At 44.8% G+C, this 19,091-nt stretch overlaps 1 protein-coding gene across 4 annotated transcripts in view; it reads left to right on the top strand.

The window, feature by feature from the left end:
* The window catches only part of LOC126262663 (probable cytochrome P450 6a14), a 103,463-nt gene that overhangs the window by 56,987 nt on the left and 27,385 nt on the right, over positions 1-19,091 (top strand). For 3 of the 4 annotated variants that reach the window (XM_049959434.1, XM_049959436.1, XM_049959435.1), the window contains exons 2-3: positions 4,986-5,448; positions 8,573-8,827. In XM_049959434.1, the coding sequence (XP_049815391.1) occupies positions 5,002-5,448; positions 8,573-8,827 (702 nt within the window). In that variant the 5' untranslated portion in view covers positions 4,986-5,001. Of the gene's footprint in view, positions 1-4,966; positions 5,449-8,572; positions 8,828-19,091 lie in introns of all 4 variants that reach the window. The other variant, XM_049959433.1, reaches the window with a different exon arrangement.

The raw sequence follows: 19,091 nt of genomic DNA on the forward strand, positions 1-19,091 counted from the left end.
ATCTTTCAAACAGGATGGTGCTCCACCGCACTTCCATCATGATGTTTGGCATTTCTTAAACAGGAGATTGGAAAACCGATGGATCGGTCGTGGTGGAGATAATGATCAGCAATTCATGTCATGGCCGCCACACTCTCCCGACTTAACCCCATGCGATTTCTTTCTGTGGGGTTATGTGAAAGATTCAGTGTTTAAACCTCCTCTACCAAGAAACGTGCCAGAACTGCGAGCTCGCATCAACGATGCTTTCGAACTCATTGATGGGGACATGCTGCGCCGAGTGTGGGAGGAACTTGATTATCGGCTTGATGTCTCCCGAATCACTAAAGGGGCACATATGGAACATTTGTGAATGCCTAAAAAAACTTTTTGAGTTTTTGTATGTGTGTGCAAAGCATTGTGAAAATGTCTCAAATAATAAAGTTATTGTAGAGCTGTGAAATCGCTTCAATCATTTGTAATAACCCTGTATAACATTCTTAGATGCAACAGAAGAAGGCAGCCTACGGGTACAACTGTCATGTATTGTTTATTACTTACAATTATTCAGTCTTGTTGGCCACGGGTAGCGCCCACCGATACTGCGTCAGGCTCCAGGGATGTCTCCTATAAGCGAGACTCTAGCAGACCTGGCCGTGGCTCCTGCCGTTGTCCAAGCAAAGGCGACTGAATGAGAGTGACTAACAGGTGAACCAGTACCCCGAACTATGTACCGGAAGACGGACTGCTATGGCTAGCTGTGTCAGGTCTCAGTGGCGCAAGGCTGCGGAGACGTTAGTTGAAGCCGCGAAACATGGGAGGGTATCTGGATCCTGGCGAGTGCTGTAGATCTGCGGTGCCGGCAGAGCACAGGGCTGCCAAGAGCCTCGGTGGTGAGGCAGCAGTCGAGGGCTCGAGCCCTTGTGACGGTGTTGGCAGTTGCATCATAGCTGCATTGTCGTCTTTACAGGGTGGGGGTTACAACGTAGGGTCAAATCCTGCAAGGCGCCGCATGCGGTGTGTACTGCACACCCCTCGTAATTTTGGCAAATTCCGACAGAGTGTCCGCGTATCGGCACTGCAGTTGCTCAGCGGACACCAGGCCGTAATGAAGTGTTTTACATTTCTATCGAGGAAGTCTTACATAAGCTCTTTGGAAATAACTGAGATAAGTCTAGAAATATCACTTCAAAACCTTTTTCAGCGTCACGATTAGTTGTTAGTGTATGGTCAACAGTCAAATATTTCCAAATGTTTGAGCAGCTGTATTAACAGTAAGTTCTACTGAGTGCTTTTGATTCTCGTGCGGTCATCTTGGCTGTCAAGGTCATGAACTTATAAGGAGCAGCGTCTCTCCCTTACAAATTGTGTGGCACATGCTGCAATAAAATCCGGAAGATGCGCCGCGCATTTTTTCGCTAGGAATACTTGCTGCGCAAACAAGTAACAGTTTTAAACACGAGAAAACATTTGTTTCGTTCAGACGACTTAGCATGGATGTTTCAAGTCCAGACGACTCGGATGACGCCATAAAAGAATAAAAAAAGTATCCCTAGATATGTATAAGGACAGCGGAGAATTATACTCCTAAAAATGAAAAAAAAAGCAAAAATTACACAGCTGTCGATTTTTTAGTCGGTCCTGTCGAGAAAGTAGGTAGAAAACCAGATCAATTAAGTTTGTAATTCTTACGTTTTTTGATTCAGTATTTCACTAGCAATTATTGACTGTGTTAACTAAAGATAAATGTATCATATGTCTTAGTTTTAATATGTCCAACTGTCAGTAAGTAAACTAGTTATCTAAACGAGCAAACTACTTTGATGTACAAATTAGATAACATTAATTAAAAAAACTATTGTTTACATTTCATCCTCTTTTCTTCACCGCACTACATATTTATTACCAGATATATATAGGTTTTGACTTAAAAAAAGGGGAGTTTTGCGGGTTTTAGCATGTGGCATATCACACACAGCATAAGGGATAGATGCCGCAATGTCAAGACATTTTCATGGTCAAATATCGTGTTTAAATGTTACATAGAAAAAAATCAGAAAAACTGTATGTCACAGACAACTGGAGTGTTTAGTTTGTACGAAAGAAAATTTTTACTGAAAGTTCCCAATTGGACTTGACATACGCGATTTTGAGATGTGCGCCATTTCCCCCACATTTACCCTACCCCAGCTGTCTGACGATGACTGGCTCGCTCCTAGTCGGTATAAATATTACTGTAAGGTGGCCAATTATGCGGAAGAGGTAGCACTGGCACATTATTTGATCACAGAGAAGCTCCCGAGGGGTGATATATGTGTTCGAGGACTCGGTCATTACCTCTCCAGAGAAGGTAAGAGCGCGGAAGCGGTTTGCTGGTGAGGGTGCTGCATTGACACGGGTCGTTGACTGCGGCAGTCAGTTCCCAGAACACAGGGCTGCAGGTACAGAGACCGTCTGATTCGTTACAGTACCATCTAAGATTCAATATTAAATTTAAATGACAGGTCTAAATGTTGGCAACCGCCAGGAGTGGCGTGTGCTGACCCCGATCCCGTATGGCATCCGATGATGAATAGCTGAAGATGACACTGTGGTTGATCAACTATGGCGTGGTCTTCAGGGCCTGATCGCTGTTCTTTTTTTTTTGTTGTTCTTATTTTCAGCTTTGGCTCTTATTCTTTAGTGTATTTCGTTTGAATAAATGTGACAAATATAACAAAAATGCCATTTGGACAAAAACTGACATGTTGAGACTGTGACTGTATGGAAATACAGTTTAACTCTTACAATAAAGTACAAACAGCAATCAGCCACTGTTGATAATGCTATTAATTAATCCCTAATAAATGGAATTCTCAACAGCGGCTTGTCTTTGTTTTTCCTTTAGTGTAAGAATTAACTTGTATAGAACAAAAATCTACATTCTTCATGCAACTTACAAATTGTAGAATATGATACTAGTTACTTATACTGAGGTGACAAAAGTGATGAGATACCTCCCAATTTCGTGTCTGACTTCTTTATGCCTGGCGTAGTGCAAAAGTCATTGGATGTCCCCTGCAGAAATATTGAGCCATGCTGCGTCTATATACCCCATAAATGTTCGATGGAATTCTTGTCAGGCGATTTGGATGTCTAAATCATTCGCTCTAACTGTCTAGAACGTTCATCAAAACAGTCACGAACAATTGTGGCCCAGTGACATAGTGCATTGCCATCCATAAAAATTCCGTTGTTGATAGGGAACGCCGGCCGGTGTGGCCGAGCGGTTCTAGGCGCTTCAGTCTGGAACCGCGCGACCGCTACGGTGGCAGGTCCGAATCCTGCCTCGGGCTTGGATGTGTGTGTTGTCCTTAGGTTAGTTAGGTTTAAGTAGTTCTAAGTTCTAGGGGACTGATGACCTCAGATGTTAAGTCCCGCAGTGCTCAGAGCCATTTGAACCATTTTTTGGTTGGGAACATCAAGCCTATGAATGGCAGAGAATGGTTTCCAAGCAGCCGAACATAAGATTTAAAGTGAATGATCGGTTCAGTTGGGCCATAGTACCCAGCCCACGCCATGAAAACATAACACACACCTTTTGGAACCACCAGCAGCTTGCACAGTGCCTCATTGACAACTTCGGTCCATGGTTTCGTGGAGTCTGCGCCAAACTCGAACTCTCCCATCAGCCCTTTCCAACTAGAATCGGGACTCATATGATCAGGCCATGGTGTTCCAATCACCTAGGGTCAACCGACATGATCACGAGTGCAGGAGAGGCGCTGCAGGCGATGTCCTGTTACCAAAGGCACTCGCGTCGGTCGTCTGCTGCCACATTTCGCCGCAGTCTCCTAACGGATACGTTGATCGTACGTCCCAATCCAAAAACAAATGAAGTCGGTTACAGTGCACTTGCTCGCCCACTGCTTGAATACTGCTCACCAGTGTGGGATCCGTACCAGATAGGGTTGATAGAAGAGATAGAGAAGATCCAACGGAGAGCAGCGCGCTTCATTACAGGATCATTTAGTAATCGCGAAAGCCTTACGGAGATGATAGATAAACTCCAGTGGAAGACTCTGCAAGAGAGACGGTCAGTAGCTCGGTTCGGGCTTCGAGGAGTCAAGCAGTATATCGCTTCCTCCTACGTATATCTCGCGAAGAGACCATGAGGATAAAATCAGAGAGATTAGAGCCCACACAGGGGCATATCGACAATATTTCTTTCCACGGACAATACGAGACTGGAATAGAAGGGAGAACCGATAGAGGTACTCAAGGTACCCTCCTCCACACACCGTCAGGTGGCTTGCGGAGTATAGATGTAGATGTAGATGTAGACGTAGATTTCTGTGTTATTTCACGCAGTGTTGTTTGTCTGTTAGCACTGACAACTCTACCCAAACGCCACTGCTCTCGGTCGTTAGGTAAAGGTCGTCGGCCACTGCCTTGTCCATGGTGAGGGGTAATGCCTGAAATTTGGTGTTCTCCGCACACTCTTGGGACTGTGGATCTCGGAATATAGAATTCCCTAACGATTTCCAAAATGTCCCATGCATCTAGCTCCAACTACCATTCTGCGTTCAAAGTCTGGTAATTCCCGTCGTGCCGCGATAAACCTTTTCACATGAGCCACCTGAGTACAAATGACAGCTCCGCCAATTTGCCACACTGTTATACCTCGTGTACGAGATATTACCGCCATCTGTATATGTGATACCGCTACCCCATGACTTTCCTCACCTCAGTGTGGTTACTCTTTACGTAGCAGTGTACATTATTTTTGTAAATTTACGTATTTTCTGCATTGGAGACTTCAATCTTTTAATGATTTTGGTTTCCCTCCCCTTCCATTCCATTTTCCCTTAAAAGGGCGCCATTGTCCCAGGGAAACCTGCTAGACGTCGATATGGCAGTCAGCAGTTGTGTACAGGACTCAGGCATGCGCATAGTGGTTTGTGTTCACAACAGTCGCTGTTAAACGCTGGTTCGGTGTGCCTGATAGGCGGCCGGTGTGGTTGCAGGAGGGACAGATCCAGCATGCTGCAGCTGGTGGTCGCCGTGGTGGTGGCGGCGTGCGCCACGCTGGCGCTCTACGCCTACTACTCGCTCTCCTACTGGACGCGCCGGGGCATCCCCCAGATCCCTTCGGCGCGCTTCCCTCTGGGCCACATCTGGAAGACCGTGCTCCTCCGGCTCTCCTTCGGAGAAGAGTGCAGCAGCCTCTACGAGAAGGTCCCGGCGTCGACGCCGCTGGCCGGCGCTTACTTCTTCACCAACCCTGCCGTCGTGGTCAGGGATCCGGACCTCATCAAGAGGATGCTGATCAAGGACTTCCAGCACTTCCACGACCGCGGCCTCTACCTCAACGAGGAAGTAGATCCGCTCTCCGGACACTTATTCCTGATGCCTGGCGAGAGATGGCGCTTGCTAAGGAATAAGCTGTCTCCCACATTCACATCGGGAAAGATGAAGATGATGTTTCCGGTATGTTTCTAAGTGTGTAGTACCGATAATGCACGAATCTGGTGTATGTCAACTGTGGTGTCTGTCGTGCTTTCTGTTTGTTCACTTGAAATTACATCCAAAGTGTTTGAAGCTGCTGTGTGTCGTCACTTGTTTAAGAGACTTGTAAATACATGATTCCCTGAACGGACAGTGCCGGGCAGGTACACTGAACAGGTTGTGAACCTCAATGATTTCACTCTGTGACACAAAAACAGATAACAGCACTTGCCCACTTGATAGACATTCACATTTTTCACAAGAAACTATATGTTTCCAGAGACCTTTTCAAGTCTGAAACATCTACGATGTATATGTTGTTGTTTGTTGTGGTCTTCAGTCCTGAGAGAGGTTTGACGCAGCTCTCCATGCTACTCTATCCTGTGCCAGCTTCCTCATCTCCCAGTACCTACAGCAACCTACATCCTTCTGAATCTGTTTAGTGTATTCATCTCTTGGTCTCCCTCTACGATTTTTACCCTCCACGCTGCCCTCCAACACCAAATTGGTGATCCATTGATGCCTCAGAATATGCCCCACCAACCGATTACTTCTCCTAGTCAATTTTTGCCACACATTTCTGTTCATTCCAATTCTATTCAACACCTCCTCATTAGTTATGTGATCTACCCATCTAATCTTCAGCATTCTTCTGTAGCATCACATTTCGAAAGCTTCTATTCTATTCTTGTCTAAACTATTTATCGTCCACGTTTCACTTCCATACATGGCTACACTCCATACAAATACTTTCAGAAACGACTTCCTGACACTTAAATCTATACTCGATGTTAACAAATTTCTCTTCTTCAAAAACGCTTTCCTTGCCATTGCCAGTCTACATTTCATATCCTCTCTACTTCGACCATCCTCAGTTATTTTGCTTCCTAAATAGCAAAACTCATTTACTACTTTAAGCCTCTCATTTCCTAATCTAATTCCCGCAGCATCACCCGATTTAATTCGACTACATTCCAATATCCTCGTTTTGCTTATGTTGATGTTCATCTTATATCCTCCTTCCAAGACACTGTCCATTCCGTTCAACTGCTCTTCCAGGTCCTTTGCTGTCTCTGACTGAATTACAATGTCATTGGCGAACCTCAAAGTTTTTATTTCTTCTCCATGGATTTTAATACCTACTCCGAATTTTCTTTTGTTTCCTTTACTGCTTGCTCAATATACAGATTGAATAACATCGGGGATAGGTTACAACCCTGTCTCACTCCCTTCCCAAGCACTGCTTCCCTTTCATACTCCTCGACTCTTATAACTGCCATCTGGTCTCTGTACAAAGCTTTCTCTAAGTCTACAAATGCTAGAAACGTAGGTTTGCCTTTCCTTAACCTATTTTCTAAGATAAGTCGTAGGTTCCAATATTTCTACGGAATCCAGAGTGATCTTCCCCGAGGTCGGCTTCTACCAGTTTTTCCATTCGTCTGTAAAGAATTCGTGTTAGTATTTTGCAGCCGTGGCTTATTAAACTGATAGTTCGGTAATTTTCACATCTGTCAACGCTTTCTTTGGGATTAGAATTATTATATTCTTCTTGAAGTCTGAGGGTATTTCGCCTGTCTCATACATCTTGCTCACTAGATGGTAGAGTTTTGTTACGCCTGGCTCTCCCAAGGCTGTCAGTAGTTCTAATGGAATGTTGTCTACCCCTGGGGCCTTGTTTCGAGTTAGGTCATTCAGTGCTCTGTCAAACTGTTCATGCAGTATCATATCTCCTACTTCATCTTCATCTACATTTTCTTCCATTTCTATAATATTGTCTTCAAGAACATTGCCCTTGTATAGACCCTCTATATACTCCTTCCACCTTTCTGCTTTCCCTTCTTTGCTTAGAACTGGGTTTCCATCTGAGCTCTTGATATTCATGCAAGTTGTTCTCTTTTCTCCAAAGGTCTCTTTAATTTTCCTGTAGGCAGTATCTATCTTACCCCTAGTGAGATAAGCCTCTACATCCTTACATTTGTCCTCTGCCATCCCTGCTTAGCCATTTTGCACTTCCTGTCGTTATATTTTCTCCTTTCATCAATTAAATTCAATATCTCTTCTGTTACGTTGTATATATATGCAGACTGAAACAACGAAAATTGGTACAAAGTCCAGGATTTTAAACAACGTCTCTTGCTCAGGAGGCAGATGCGCTAACCACTACGCCACACTAAAACACTGGCTTTGCACAACTGCGAGTACTACCCTAGTATGCCTCGCTTCTCAGCCCAAATTCCCGTTCACGTCTCACATCACGTGGTATTCCCCCTAAATTCAAACAGCAGTGTGGCATGCTAAGGTAGTCCACGAAGTAGTACAAACCTCGCGGCGCGCTTCACCACTGACGTCATCGCCTCCTGTGCCTTCGGATTCGAAGTGCACAGCCTGCAGCACCTCCATGAAGAATTCCGCTACTGGGGCAAGCGGTTGGTTACGCCAACGACCGTCGAATCGCTCCAGGCGAACTTCTGCATTTTGTTCCCGAAACTCGCCGACATTTTTCGGGTAAGTGGTTAAGGTTACACTAATAATAAAAACACTCTAAGGTTGCGCAGTCTTCTGGTGTAGTTGTTAGCACTTCTGCCTAATGATCAGCAGTGATCTGGCCTTGGTACAGATTTTCATTCGTCGCTTCAGTCTGCACATATACAGCTCCACATTTTTGTATGCCACGTTTTGTTTCTTAACCAAACGATGTTGCTGTCGTTGTGGTGGTGGTGGTCTCTACTCCGAAGATTGGTTTGTTGCAGCTCTCCAAGCTAGTCTGTCCTGTGCAACCTTTTTCATCTCTGCATAGTTACTGCGAGCTACACCCATTTCAATATATCACATCCAAGTGCCTACATGGTTTCTTTTAAAGGGCACTGAAGATGATATTCCTCAGTCCCATCTTGTGCCCAAAACCTTGCCTAGAATTTCTGCTCTAGAGTCAATTTCTTGACTGGAGGACTGACTTCGATTATCACGTCCAGGGTTGGAACAGCGGAGGTTCGTGTCAGACCCAAAAGTCGCCATCGTTTCGAGTAATTAATGCTTCTTCTAGCGTTGGACGTGCAGAGCTTGCGCGCACTAAAGGGCAGACGCTGTGCTGTGCTGTGCTGTGCAGATAATGGAGAAGTGCGCACGCGAACTGGCTGAAGTGCTGGACGGCGGCTCCGGGGAAGCCGAGTTCCGCGACCTCGCGGCGCGCTTCACCACTGACGTCATCGCCTCCTGTGCCTTCGGATTCGAAGTGCACAGCCTGCAGCACCCCGATGAAGAATTCCGCTACTGGGGCAAGCGGTTGGTTACGCCAACGACCGTCGAATCGCTCCAGGCGAACTTCTGCAATTTGTTCCCGAAACTAGCCGACATTTTTCGGGTAAGTGGTTAAGGTTACACTAATAATAAAAACCCTCTTAGGTTGCACAGTCTTCTTTATTAACTCAAGAACGACACGCTTCGCCTGGGTAGGGCATTGCCAAGTTATCTGGAAATACAGAAGAACCAAACAAAGAGAGAGACGTAAACTGGCATAATATGGCGCTGCGGTCGGCAACGCCTATATAGGACAACAATTGTCTGGCGCAGTTGTTAGATTCGTTACTGCTGCTACAAAGGCAGGTAAATGTAAATGTCGTGTGACTAGGGCCTCCCGTGGGGTAGACCGTTTGCCGGGTGCATGGCAGGTTATCAAGGTTTAATTGTGACTGGATTTGGTGTTATAGTCGGCGCACGAGCGATGGGAGACAGCATTTCGGAGGTAGCGATGAAGTGGGGGTTTTCACGCACGACCATTTCAAGAGTGTACCTTGAATATCAGGAATCCGGAAAAAACTCAAATCTCCGACATCGCTGCAGCCTGCAACAACGGGACCAACGATGTCTGAAGAGAATTTTTCAACGTGAAAAAGTGCAACCCTTCCGCAAATTGCTGCAGATTTCAGTGCTGGGACATCAACAAGTGTCAGCGTGCGAACCATTCAACGAAACATCATTGATATGGGCTTCTTGAGCCGAAGGCCGACTCATGTACCCTTGATGACTGCACGACACAAAGCCTTACGCCTCGCCTCGGGCCGTTAACACCGACATTGGACTGCTGTTGACTGGAAACATGTTGCCTGGTCGGACGAGTCTCGTTTAAACTTGTATCGAGCGGATGGACGTGTACGTGTATGGAGACAACCTCCTGAATCCATGGACCCCGCATGTCAGCAGGGGCTGTTGAAGGTGGTGGAGGCTCTGTAATGGTGTGAGGCGTCTGTGGCTGAAGTGATATGGGACCCCTGATACGTCCAGATGCGACTCTGACAGGTGACACGTACTTAAGCATCCAGTCTGATCACCTGCGTCCGTCCATGCCCACTGTGCATTCCGACGGACTGGGGCAATTCCAGCACGGCAATGCGATACCTCACACGTCCAGAATTGCTACAGAGTGGCTCCAGGAACACTCTTCTGAGCTTAAACACTTCTGCTGGTCACCACACTCCCCAGACATGAACATTATTGTACATATCTGGGATACCTTGCAACGTGCTGTTCAGAAGAGATCTCCACCCCCTCGTACTCTTGCGGATTTCGGACAGCCCTGCAGGATTTATGGTGTCAATTCACTCCAGCACTACTTCAGACATTAGTCTAGTCCATGCCACGTCGTGCTGCGGCACTTCTGCTTGCTCGCGGGAGCCCTACACGATATAAGGCGAGGACGACATTACAGTCAACCCGACGTGGTACCGACCTGGGCTGCTGCAACAACGAAGTGAGAACCAAGATACAGGTCGAATGAAATGGCAGAGCAGTATATACGATAACTTATGTAAAAAGATTTAAAGTTACTGCCAATAGCCATGTGTCAATTATAGTTATGATACCAAATTGCAAAAACTGCAAAACAAACTGAAGATAAACGCCGGGAACAGGGAGCGATAGGAAACAGAAGAAAAAATGAGAGACCCGAGATCCATCATGAGCGTTGGTGACAACAGTCATAGCAGTTAATAATAAGACCACGCGCACAAGCTGTTAATATGGCCCCAGAACAAAAAGGGGCCGGAGGCCCGTCCACATTCACATAGAGCGCACACATGAATGATAAGAGCACGACCAAAGTAAGGGCTAGTAGAAACGACAAGCGCTAGGTGGTGCAGTAAGCAAAAAGTCGTGAAATAATAACGAACAGAGTGACATGCAAATGTAAACCATATTGGAATAAAAAGGCAAATATACGTAGTAATCAAAACTGTGTGTAGTGGCATAAATAGGAAGGGTTCTTAGGCGAAAGTGTATCACAATAGAATAATAGAAAGTTTGTAAAAGTAATAATAAATGAAAAGGTGTGCAACAAATATAAAGCTAAAATAAAACAATGAAAATATAAATGACGTACAATGAAATATATATGATAAGTAACACAGGTCTTCGTCGTAAAGAACAAGAACTAAAAAGTCATAAATTCTTTAAAAATGGGAAACATGGAATCAGAAAAGATCTGATTTTTACTGGTTAACTGATCATTAAGCAGCATATCCTTTTTAGTGTACAGATGTTTAATAATTTCAATTTCTTCAAAAAAGTTGAGTCTCTTCCCTTTGGGAGCGTGGAGTAAAACCGTTAGGTTCCCGAGTGTGGGTGGTTGGAGGCCACTGGACTTGAGGTGTTTCTCAAAGGCGAAATTATGTTTAACCTGTACCTCAATCACTGGCCAATTATATCATTTTGATGTATCCAAAAAACATCGCCGTATGACAGAGAAACTACTTTTAGCCGCATACCTCAGAACTACAAATACATTAAACTTCCACTTTTAGGTAATGTGTGTTACGGTCTAGCTAAACTTTTTCGGGGTGAAAATATGAGAATAGTGTTTACCAGCTCTAACAAAGACCAGTATCATCATATTCACAATGAGCGTTCCTGAAAAGATAAATCATTATGCTCCCTCTCGCGTACGTGGACTTGAGTACTGTGAATGTCAACCGGCTTACACTGGCTTTTAAAACTAGGTTTCACGAACATGTACTCACAACAATGGTCAGACTTTGCAGAAGACCTTGAATCTTGTGACCGTTAACTACCCTATGTGTATTGTATTGTGTGTATTGAACCGGGGACCTAGAAACGACAATGAGGCCTCATCCTGCCATAGCCCTCAGTGGTTCACAACCCTATAACAGGCCACAGCAGTCCACTCACCCCACCGCAACCCCACACCGAAAAAACAAATGGCTCTGAGCACTATGGGACGCCCCACACCGAACCCAGGGTTATTGTGCGGTTCGGCCCCCAGTGGACCCCCTTGGGAACATCTCATACCAGACGAGTGTAACTCCAAATGTTTGCGTGGTAGCGTAGTTATGTTGCACGCGTACGTGGAAACAATGTTTGCGCACAAGCTGGCTGGCACACCGGACCTCGACACCAATCCACTGGGCCCGAGCAGGAAGGCATGCTGGTCCCCGGCACGAATCCACCCGGATGATTAGTGTTGACGTCTGATGTGCTGGCCAGCCTGTGGTTGGTTTTCAAGACGGTTTTCCATCTGCCTCGGCGAATGCGAGCTGGTTCCCCTTATTCTGCCTCAGTTACATTACGCCGGCGATTACTGCGCAAACACTGTCGCCACGTATGCGTACACCATAACTAGTCTACCATGCAAACATTTTGGGTTACACTTGTCTGTTATGAGAATATCCAGGGGGGGGGGGGGGGTCCACTGGGGGCTGAACCGTACAATAACCCTGGGTTCGGTGTGGGGCGGCGGTGGGGTGGGCGGACTGCTGTGACCTGTTGTGGGGTTGTGAACCACTGAGGGCTACGGCAGGACGACACCTCTTCATCGTTTCTAGTCCCCGGTTCCATACACAATACACAATCCACCGGGCTGATTTGTGCTTTCCCGTTTGGGAAGCAGCGCGTTAGACTATATTACTAGCCGGGAGAGCTTAACCACCCATACTTGGGAACCTAATGATTTTACACCACGCTCCAATAGACAGAGGCTTAGCCTTCTTGAAGAAACTGAAATTGTTGAACATTCGTACATTAAAAACAGTGTGTTGCTTAATGATCAGTTGACCAGTGAAAATATAGTTCTGTGATTCCCTGTTTCCCATTTTTAAAGAATTTATAACGTTTTAGTTATTTTTGTTCTTTACGAACAAGACCTCTGTTACTTATCATATATATTTTATTGTACTTTTGATTGTATTATTTTAGCTTTATATTTGTTGTAAATCTTTTCATTTATTATTGCTTTTAAGAACTTTACTTTATTCTGTTCTACTGCGATTGCACCTCTGAGTCTTTCTGTTTATTCCTCCACACATAGCTGCATTTTTATACGTCCTGAACTACCTATATTTGAATTTCTACTCTACTCCAATACGGTATCTATATGTTTCCAACAATTATTATTTTCACTATTATTTTATGATTTTTTGATGTTACTGTAATGGACCCCCTCTTACTGCGCCACCTGCTACTAGCCCAATACTTTGCTCTTATCATTCATATTATGTACAGTCTGTGTGAATGTGGCCTTTGGTGTCGTTTTCGTCTAGGGCCATATTTACAGCTTGTGCGTCTGATCTTGTTCTGAGCCGTTGTCACCAACGCTCATGAGGTAATTCTGCTCTGTCGTTTTCTTCTTCTGTTTTCAACTGCTCTTGTTCCTGGTGTTTTTATCCAGTCCGTTTTTATGGTCTACTTTTTCCTAGTTCTCTCTTTGCTGTTGCAGTAGTCCACGACAGGACCGCGTTGGATAATTGTAATGTAATCCTCCCCTTATATTAACAGATAACCTGGTGATACATTACTCGGACGAAAGACGTCATTCTTGAGGTAATAACGTACATTGTGCAATATACGACAATTTTTAATAGTAGCCGTAATAAAGTCGCTATATCAAGATGGTACGATTGAATGGAATAATTTTTATAATGTTGCACTATCGTTCTAACTCACACGCTGCTTGACATCCATTGATTTCGTGGTCTGTAGCCTGTAGCTAACATGGGAATATTATTTATTTAAATAGATCGACGAAAGTTTGCCCCACCTGCATATCTATGACTGTGTGTTGGCTTCAATTCAGGAGGAACAGAGAATGGAAGAGTAAGCTATATGAAACCAAATGTAAGTGTACTGTTAAATAAATTCAAAATAAAGGTATTCTGTTTGAAAGGGAAACTCGAAAATCTGTAAAATCTGAGAGAAGGCAAGTGAAAAGTATAAGAATGGGGGAGGCATGAGAACGTAAAAAAAAAGAAAAAGGAGTGCTCTATACAGGGCGATTATAATTAAAGTTTCAGTTTCAACACACTGTAAAAAACAAAAGCTTCTGAGAATGACGTCAAATTTGGTCGAAATATTATATAATAAGGGGGAAACAATATGGGAACAAAGACAATTTAACGAAGATTGTCACGCTAGATGGCACAGTAAGTGTCATGACGATAGTTAGGGTGTGAGTTGCACATTAATCCAACCGTACTCTGCAATGTGCATGACCCCACAAGTTTGGCATTCAATAATTGTGATACTTACAATTTGTACAGAAACCAGATGGCAGTTATAAGAGTCGAGGGGCATGAAAGGGAAGCAGTGGTTGGGAAGGGAGTAAGACAGGGTTGTAGCCTCTCCCCGATGTTATTCAATCTATATATTGAGCAAGCAGTAAAGGAAACAAAAGAAAAATTCGGAGTAGGTATTAAAATCCATGGAGAAGAAATAAAAACTTTGAGGTTCGCCGATGACATTGTAATTCTGTCAGAGACAGCAAAGGACTTGGAAGAGCAGTTGAACGGAATGGACAGTGTCTTGAAAGGAGGGTATAAGATGAACATCAACAAAAGCAAAACGAGGATAATGGAATGTAGTCGAATTAAGTCGGGTGATGTTGAAGGTATTAGATTAGGAAATGAGACACTTAAAGTAGTAAAGGAGTTTTGCTATTTGGGGAGCAAAATAACTGATGATGGTCGAAGTAGAGAGGATATAAAATGTAGACTGGCAATGGCAAGGAAAGCGTTTCTGAAGAAGAGAAATTTGTTAACATCGAGTATAGATTTAAGTGTCAGGAAGTCTTTTCTGAAAGTATTTGTATGGAGTGTAGCCATGTATGGATGTGAAACATGGACGATAAATAGTTTGGACAAGAAGAGAATAGAAGCTTTCGAAATGTGGTGCTACAGAAGAATGCTGAAGATTAGATGGGTAGATCACATAACTAATGAGGAGGTACTGAATAGGATTGGGGAGAAGAGGAGTTTGTGGCACAACTTGACCAGAAGAAGGGATCGGTTGGTAGGACATGTTCTGAGGCATCAAGGGATCACCAATTTAGTATTGGAGGGCAGCGTGGAGGGTAAAAATCGTAGGGGGAGACCAAGAGATGCATACACTAAGCAGATTCAGAAGGATGTAGGTTGCAGTAGGTACTGGGAGATGAAGAAGCTTGCACAGGATAGAGTAGCATGGAGAGCTGCATCAAACCAGTCTCAGGACTGAAGACCACAACAACAATTGTGATACTGTTAGTTAAGTTAGCCCACACTTCACTGCAAGGTTGACCACATTGGATGCGATTGTTCACTGGCAAAAACTGCATTAAAAGCAGAATGACACCTGTTTCTAATTTTCGTGAGACTTGCACCATACCCACACGTTCAGCACGCTGTCCACCGTTTTCTGTCACAAGCTGAAACTGAGAAACACTATGTCCACAAGAGATCGGAGTGTCTCTGGGGTCACGTTCAGAATGTACTGCGCAACGAGTGACTGCAGTTCATCTGCGTTTGTAATCGGAACACTAAACAGCAACTTTCAGATAATCCCACAGCCAGAAGTCACACGGGTTAAGATCAGCCAATCTAGACGGTGAGGCTGCAGGGAAATGACGGCTGATAATTGTAGCATTTTTAAAATGCCTATGTAGCAGCTGCTTCACTAGTTGTGCAATTTGCGGAGGGGCGCCATTTTGCATAAAAATAACCCTACCCACACATCCAAGCCGTCGAAGGGCTGGAATGACGCAGGTGTGCAGAATACTCTCGTAGTGTCTCCCAGCGACGATACAGGTACCAGAACCCATCTTCTTTAAAAAATGAGGCCCTACTATGAACGATGCCGACAACCCGCACCAAACGGTTACTTTTGCAGAATGAAACGGTACCGGTTGATGTGCGTGCGGATTTTCCGTTGCCCATATTCTGCAATTCTGGATATTGGCATGTCCTTCGAGATGGAAATGGGCTTTGTCTGTCCACAGAATGTTCTATGACCACTGATCGTCCACTTCCATGCGAGCAAGAAATTCTAGCGCAAGTGTTTTCTCACTGTTAGGTCAGCATGAACAACTCCTGAACATGATTAATTTTGTATAAATAACAATGGAGGGTGTTTCGTAGAATCTTATGCACTGTGTTTATAGGCATGTCCAAAGTTTCGGCAATTACCCATGCACTGCATATTTGCACCCACCGCTCAACCCCTCCTGTATTGCTGCGACAACGTCTTGCACTAATGTCGGATGAATTGTTTTCTTCCCTTTGCCACATTGCACATGAAAAGAACCTGTCGTGTCATATTTCGTAATAATTTTCTTCAGACCCTTGGCAGACAAGGAAGCAACGCCTTTTTTCACACCCGTGAGTGTCCTTAACCTCTGCTGAGCTGGTGGTGCACAAAAAATGGTTCAAATGGCTCTGAGCACTATGGGACTAAACTTCTAAGGTCATCAGTCCCCTAGAACTTAGAACTACCTAAACCTAACTAACCTAAGGACATCACACACATCCATGCCCGAGGCAGGATTCGAACCTGCGATCGTAGCGGTCGCGCGGTTCCAGACCGTAGCGCCTAGAACCGCTCGGCCACCCCGGCCGGTGGTGGCGCACAGTCACCGTTCTTGTACAAGAGTTTTGCCAGCAGCATTCCATCCTACATTGGGACAGTAAAGTCGGGCATCTCAGACGCAAACAGGAACGACTGTGTAACTTGCGTCTCTTATTTTAGTTATTCTGCCGCTTACCGCGCCATCTAGTGGTAAAAATTTTCATTAAATGCTGCTTGTTTCCATTACGCTTTGCTCTTCTCCGATAATATTCTGTTCAAATTTGACGACAATCAGAGCAGTGATTCTTATTTTGCAACGTTTCGAAAGTGGAACTTTACTGGGTGATGCGCGAGTTTGTAGCGTTTTTCCATAAGTTTAATAAACAGAACAGATACAATAAGAGAGAGTTTAATCATTAATAACATATTCTGATTCACTATTTACAGCAGTCTGCCAACGCTGGGGTAACTTTTGATCCCGCGACTGTAGAAATCACATAGTTTTGAAGCGATGAAGTCGTCGAGCCATGTTCGGAGCGCATTTTCATCGGGAAAGTAAGTACTTTGAAGGTTGTTCGATAGAAAAGGTGAAAACATGAAAATGTGAGGGCAAAAGATCAGGTGAATAAGGTGGGTGCGGAATGACTTCCCAACCCGACTCCTGTGTAGTGATTTTTGTCAGTCTAGCAGAATGCGGGCGGGATTTGTCGTGGAGTAGCATCACTTCACGCAGTCATCCTGGTTGTATTTGGATTGCGTCTAAGAGACGTCTCTGTTGTTGAAAATAAATATCAGCAGTGATCATTACACCTCGGGAAAGCAGTTCAGTATACCACACCGTCACTGTTCCATCAGACATATAACATTATCTTTTGTGGATGCACGCAGACCTTTGTACAGGAACTTGCTGCTTTGTTTGGTCTCAACCATTCCTGTCTTTTCCTTACGTTAACATTAAGACACCACTTCTCGTCACCAGTAATTATAGAGGATAGGAATGGTCGGTGTTGTTCCCGAACCAATTGATGAGGAGCAAGCAGAGATGCAAATAAGGCAAACCACTGATTTCTGTGATTTTGGCTTATAGCATGCGGTGCCCATACATTCGGTTTTTGAACCTTCCTGATTGCAAGTAAATGTCGTACGATGGTGGAATGATTACAGTTGATCACATCTGCCAGTTCTCGAGTACACTGGATTGGATCTTTGTGGATTAATGCGTTTGAACGATCTTCATAAAACCCCGAAGGTCTTCCTGAACGTGGAGAGTCACTAATGTTAAAACGAGCCTCCTTAAAACGAGAAAAGCCTTTTATTGCCGTGCTCTGTGCAATGGCATTATCCCCATACACGGCGCAAATGTTTCTGGCTTCCTCCGCTAGTGCTATCCTCTACTGAACTCAAATAGAAGAATATGTCGGAAGTGTTCCGATTTCTCCCCTTGGCACTCCGTTTTCTAGCATCCACAGCTCCTCTCGTTTAGTAGCCATGAACTGCAAATAATAAATGACAGTAAATAAATCATCTCCTAACAACCGGAATACCAACGTGCAAAATAAAAACACTAGGAACTTTTAGTTCTAGTGCACCAACCTAATATAATCACTCTGTATTTGTCCTATGAGAGCGAGATCGATAGCCTACGATAATCGCCGTCCAGGCCTCCGCCAGGGGCCGACAGGAAGCGCCTGAAGACTGCCACGTGGGAAAGGCCGCTGACGTCATGCAGAGCATGTAACTGATTGCTTCTTCGACGTACACTATGTGATCAAAAGTATCCATACACCTGACTGAAAATGACTTACAAGTTCGTGGCGCCCTACATCGGTCACGCTGGAATTCAATGTGGTGTTGGCCTCCCCTTAGCTTTGATAACAGCTTCCATTCTCACAGGCATACGTTTAGTCAGGTGCTGGAAGGTTTCTTGGGGAATGGCAGTCCATTCTTCACGGAGTGCTGTCCTGAGGAGAGACATCGATGTCGGTCGGTGAGGCCTGGCACGAAGTCGGCGTTCCAAAACATCCCAAAGATGTTCTATAGGATTCAGGTCAGGACTCTGTGCAAGCCAGTCCATTACAGGGACGTTATTGTCGTGTAACCACTCCGCCACAGGCCGTGCGTTATGAGCAGGTGCTCGATCGTGTTGAAAGATGCAGTCGCCATCCCCGAATTGCTCTTCAACAGTGGGAAGCAAAAGGTGCTTAAACATCAATGTAGCCTGCTCTGTGATAGTTCCACTCAAAACAACAAGGGGTGCATGCCCCCTCCATGAAAAACACCACCACACCATAACACCACCACCTCCGAATTTTACTGTTGGCACTACACACGCTGGCTGATGACGTTCACTGGGTGTTCGCCATACCCACTCCTTGCCATCGGATCGCCACGTTGTGTACCGTGATTCGTCACTCCATACAATATTTTTCCACTGTTCATTCGTCCAAAGTTTATGCTCCTTACACCAATCGAGGCGTCGTTTGGCTTATGAGCAGTCGCTTGACCATGAAATCCAAGTTTTCTCACATCCCGCCTAACTGTCATGGTACTTGCAGTGGATCCTGATGCAGTTTGGAATTCCTGTGTGATTGTCTGGACAGATGTCTGCCTATTACACATTACGACCCTCTTCAACTGTCGGCAGTCTCAGTCAGTTAACAGACGAGATCGGCCTGAACGCTTTTGTGCTGTACGTGTCCCTTCATGTTTCCACTTCACTATCACATCGGAAACATGGACCTAGGGATGTTTAGGAGTGTGGAAATATTGCGTAAAGGCGTATGACACAGTCACCTGAACACGTT

This window comes from Schistocerca nitens, chromosome 6 (assembly GCF_023898315.1).
Source record: "Schistocerca nitens isolate TAMUIC-IGC-003100 chromosome 6, iqSchNite1.1, whole genome shotgun sequence".
NCBI classification, from domain to species: domain Eukaryota; kingdom Metazoa; phylum Arthropoda; class Insecta; order Orthoptera; family Acrididae; genus Schistocerca; species Schistocerca nitens.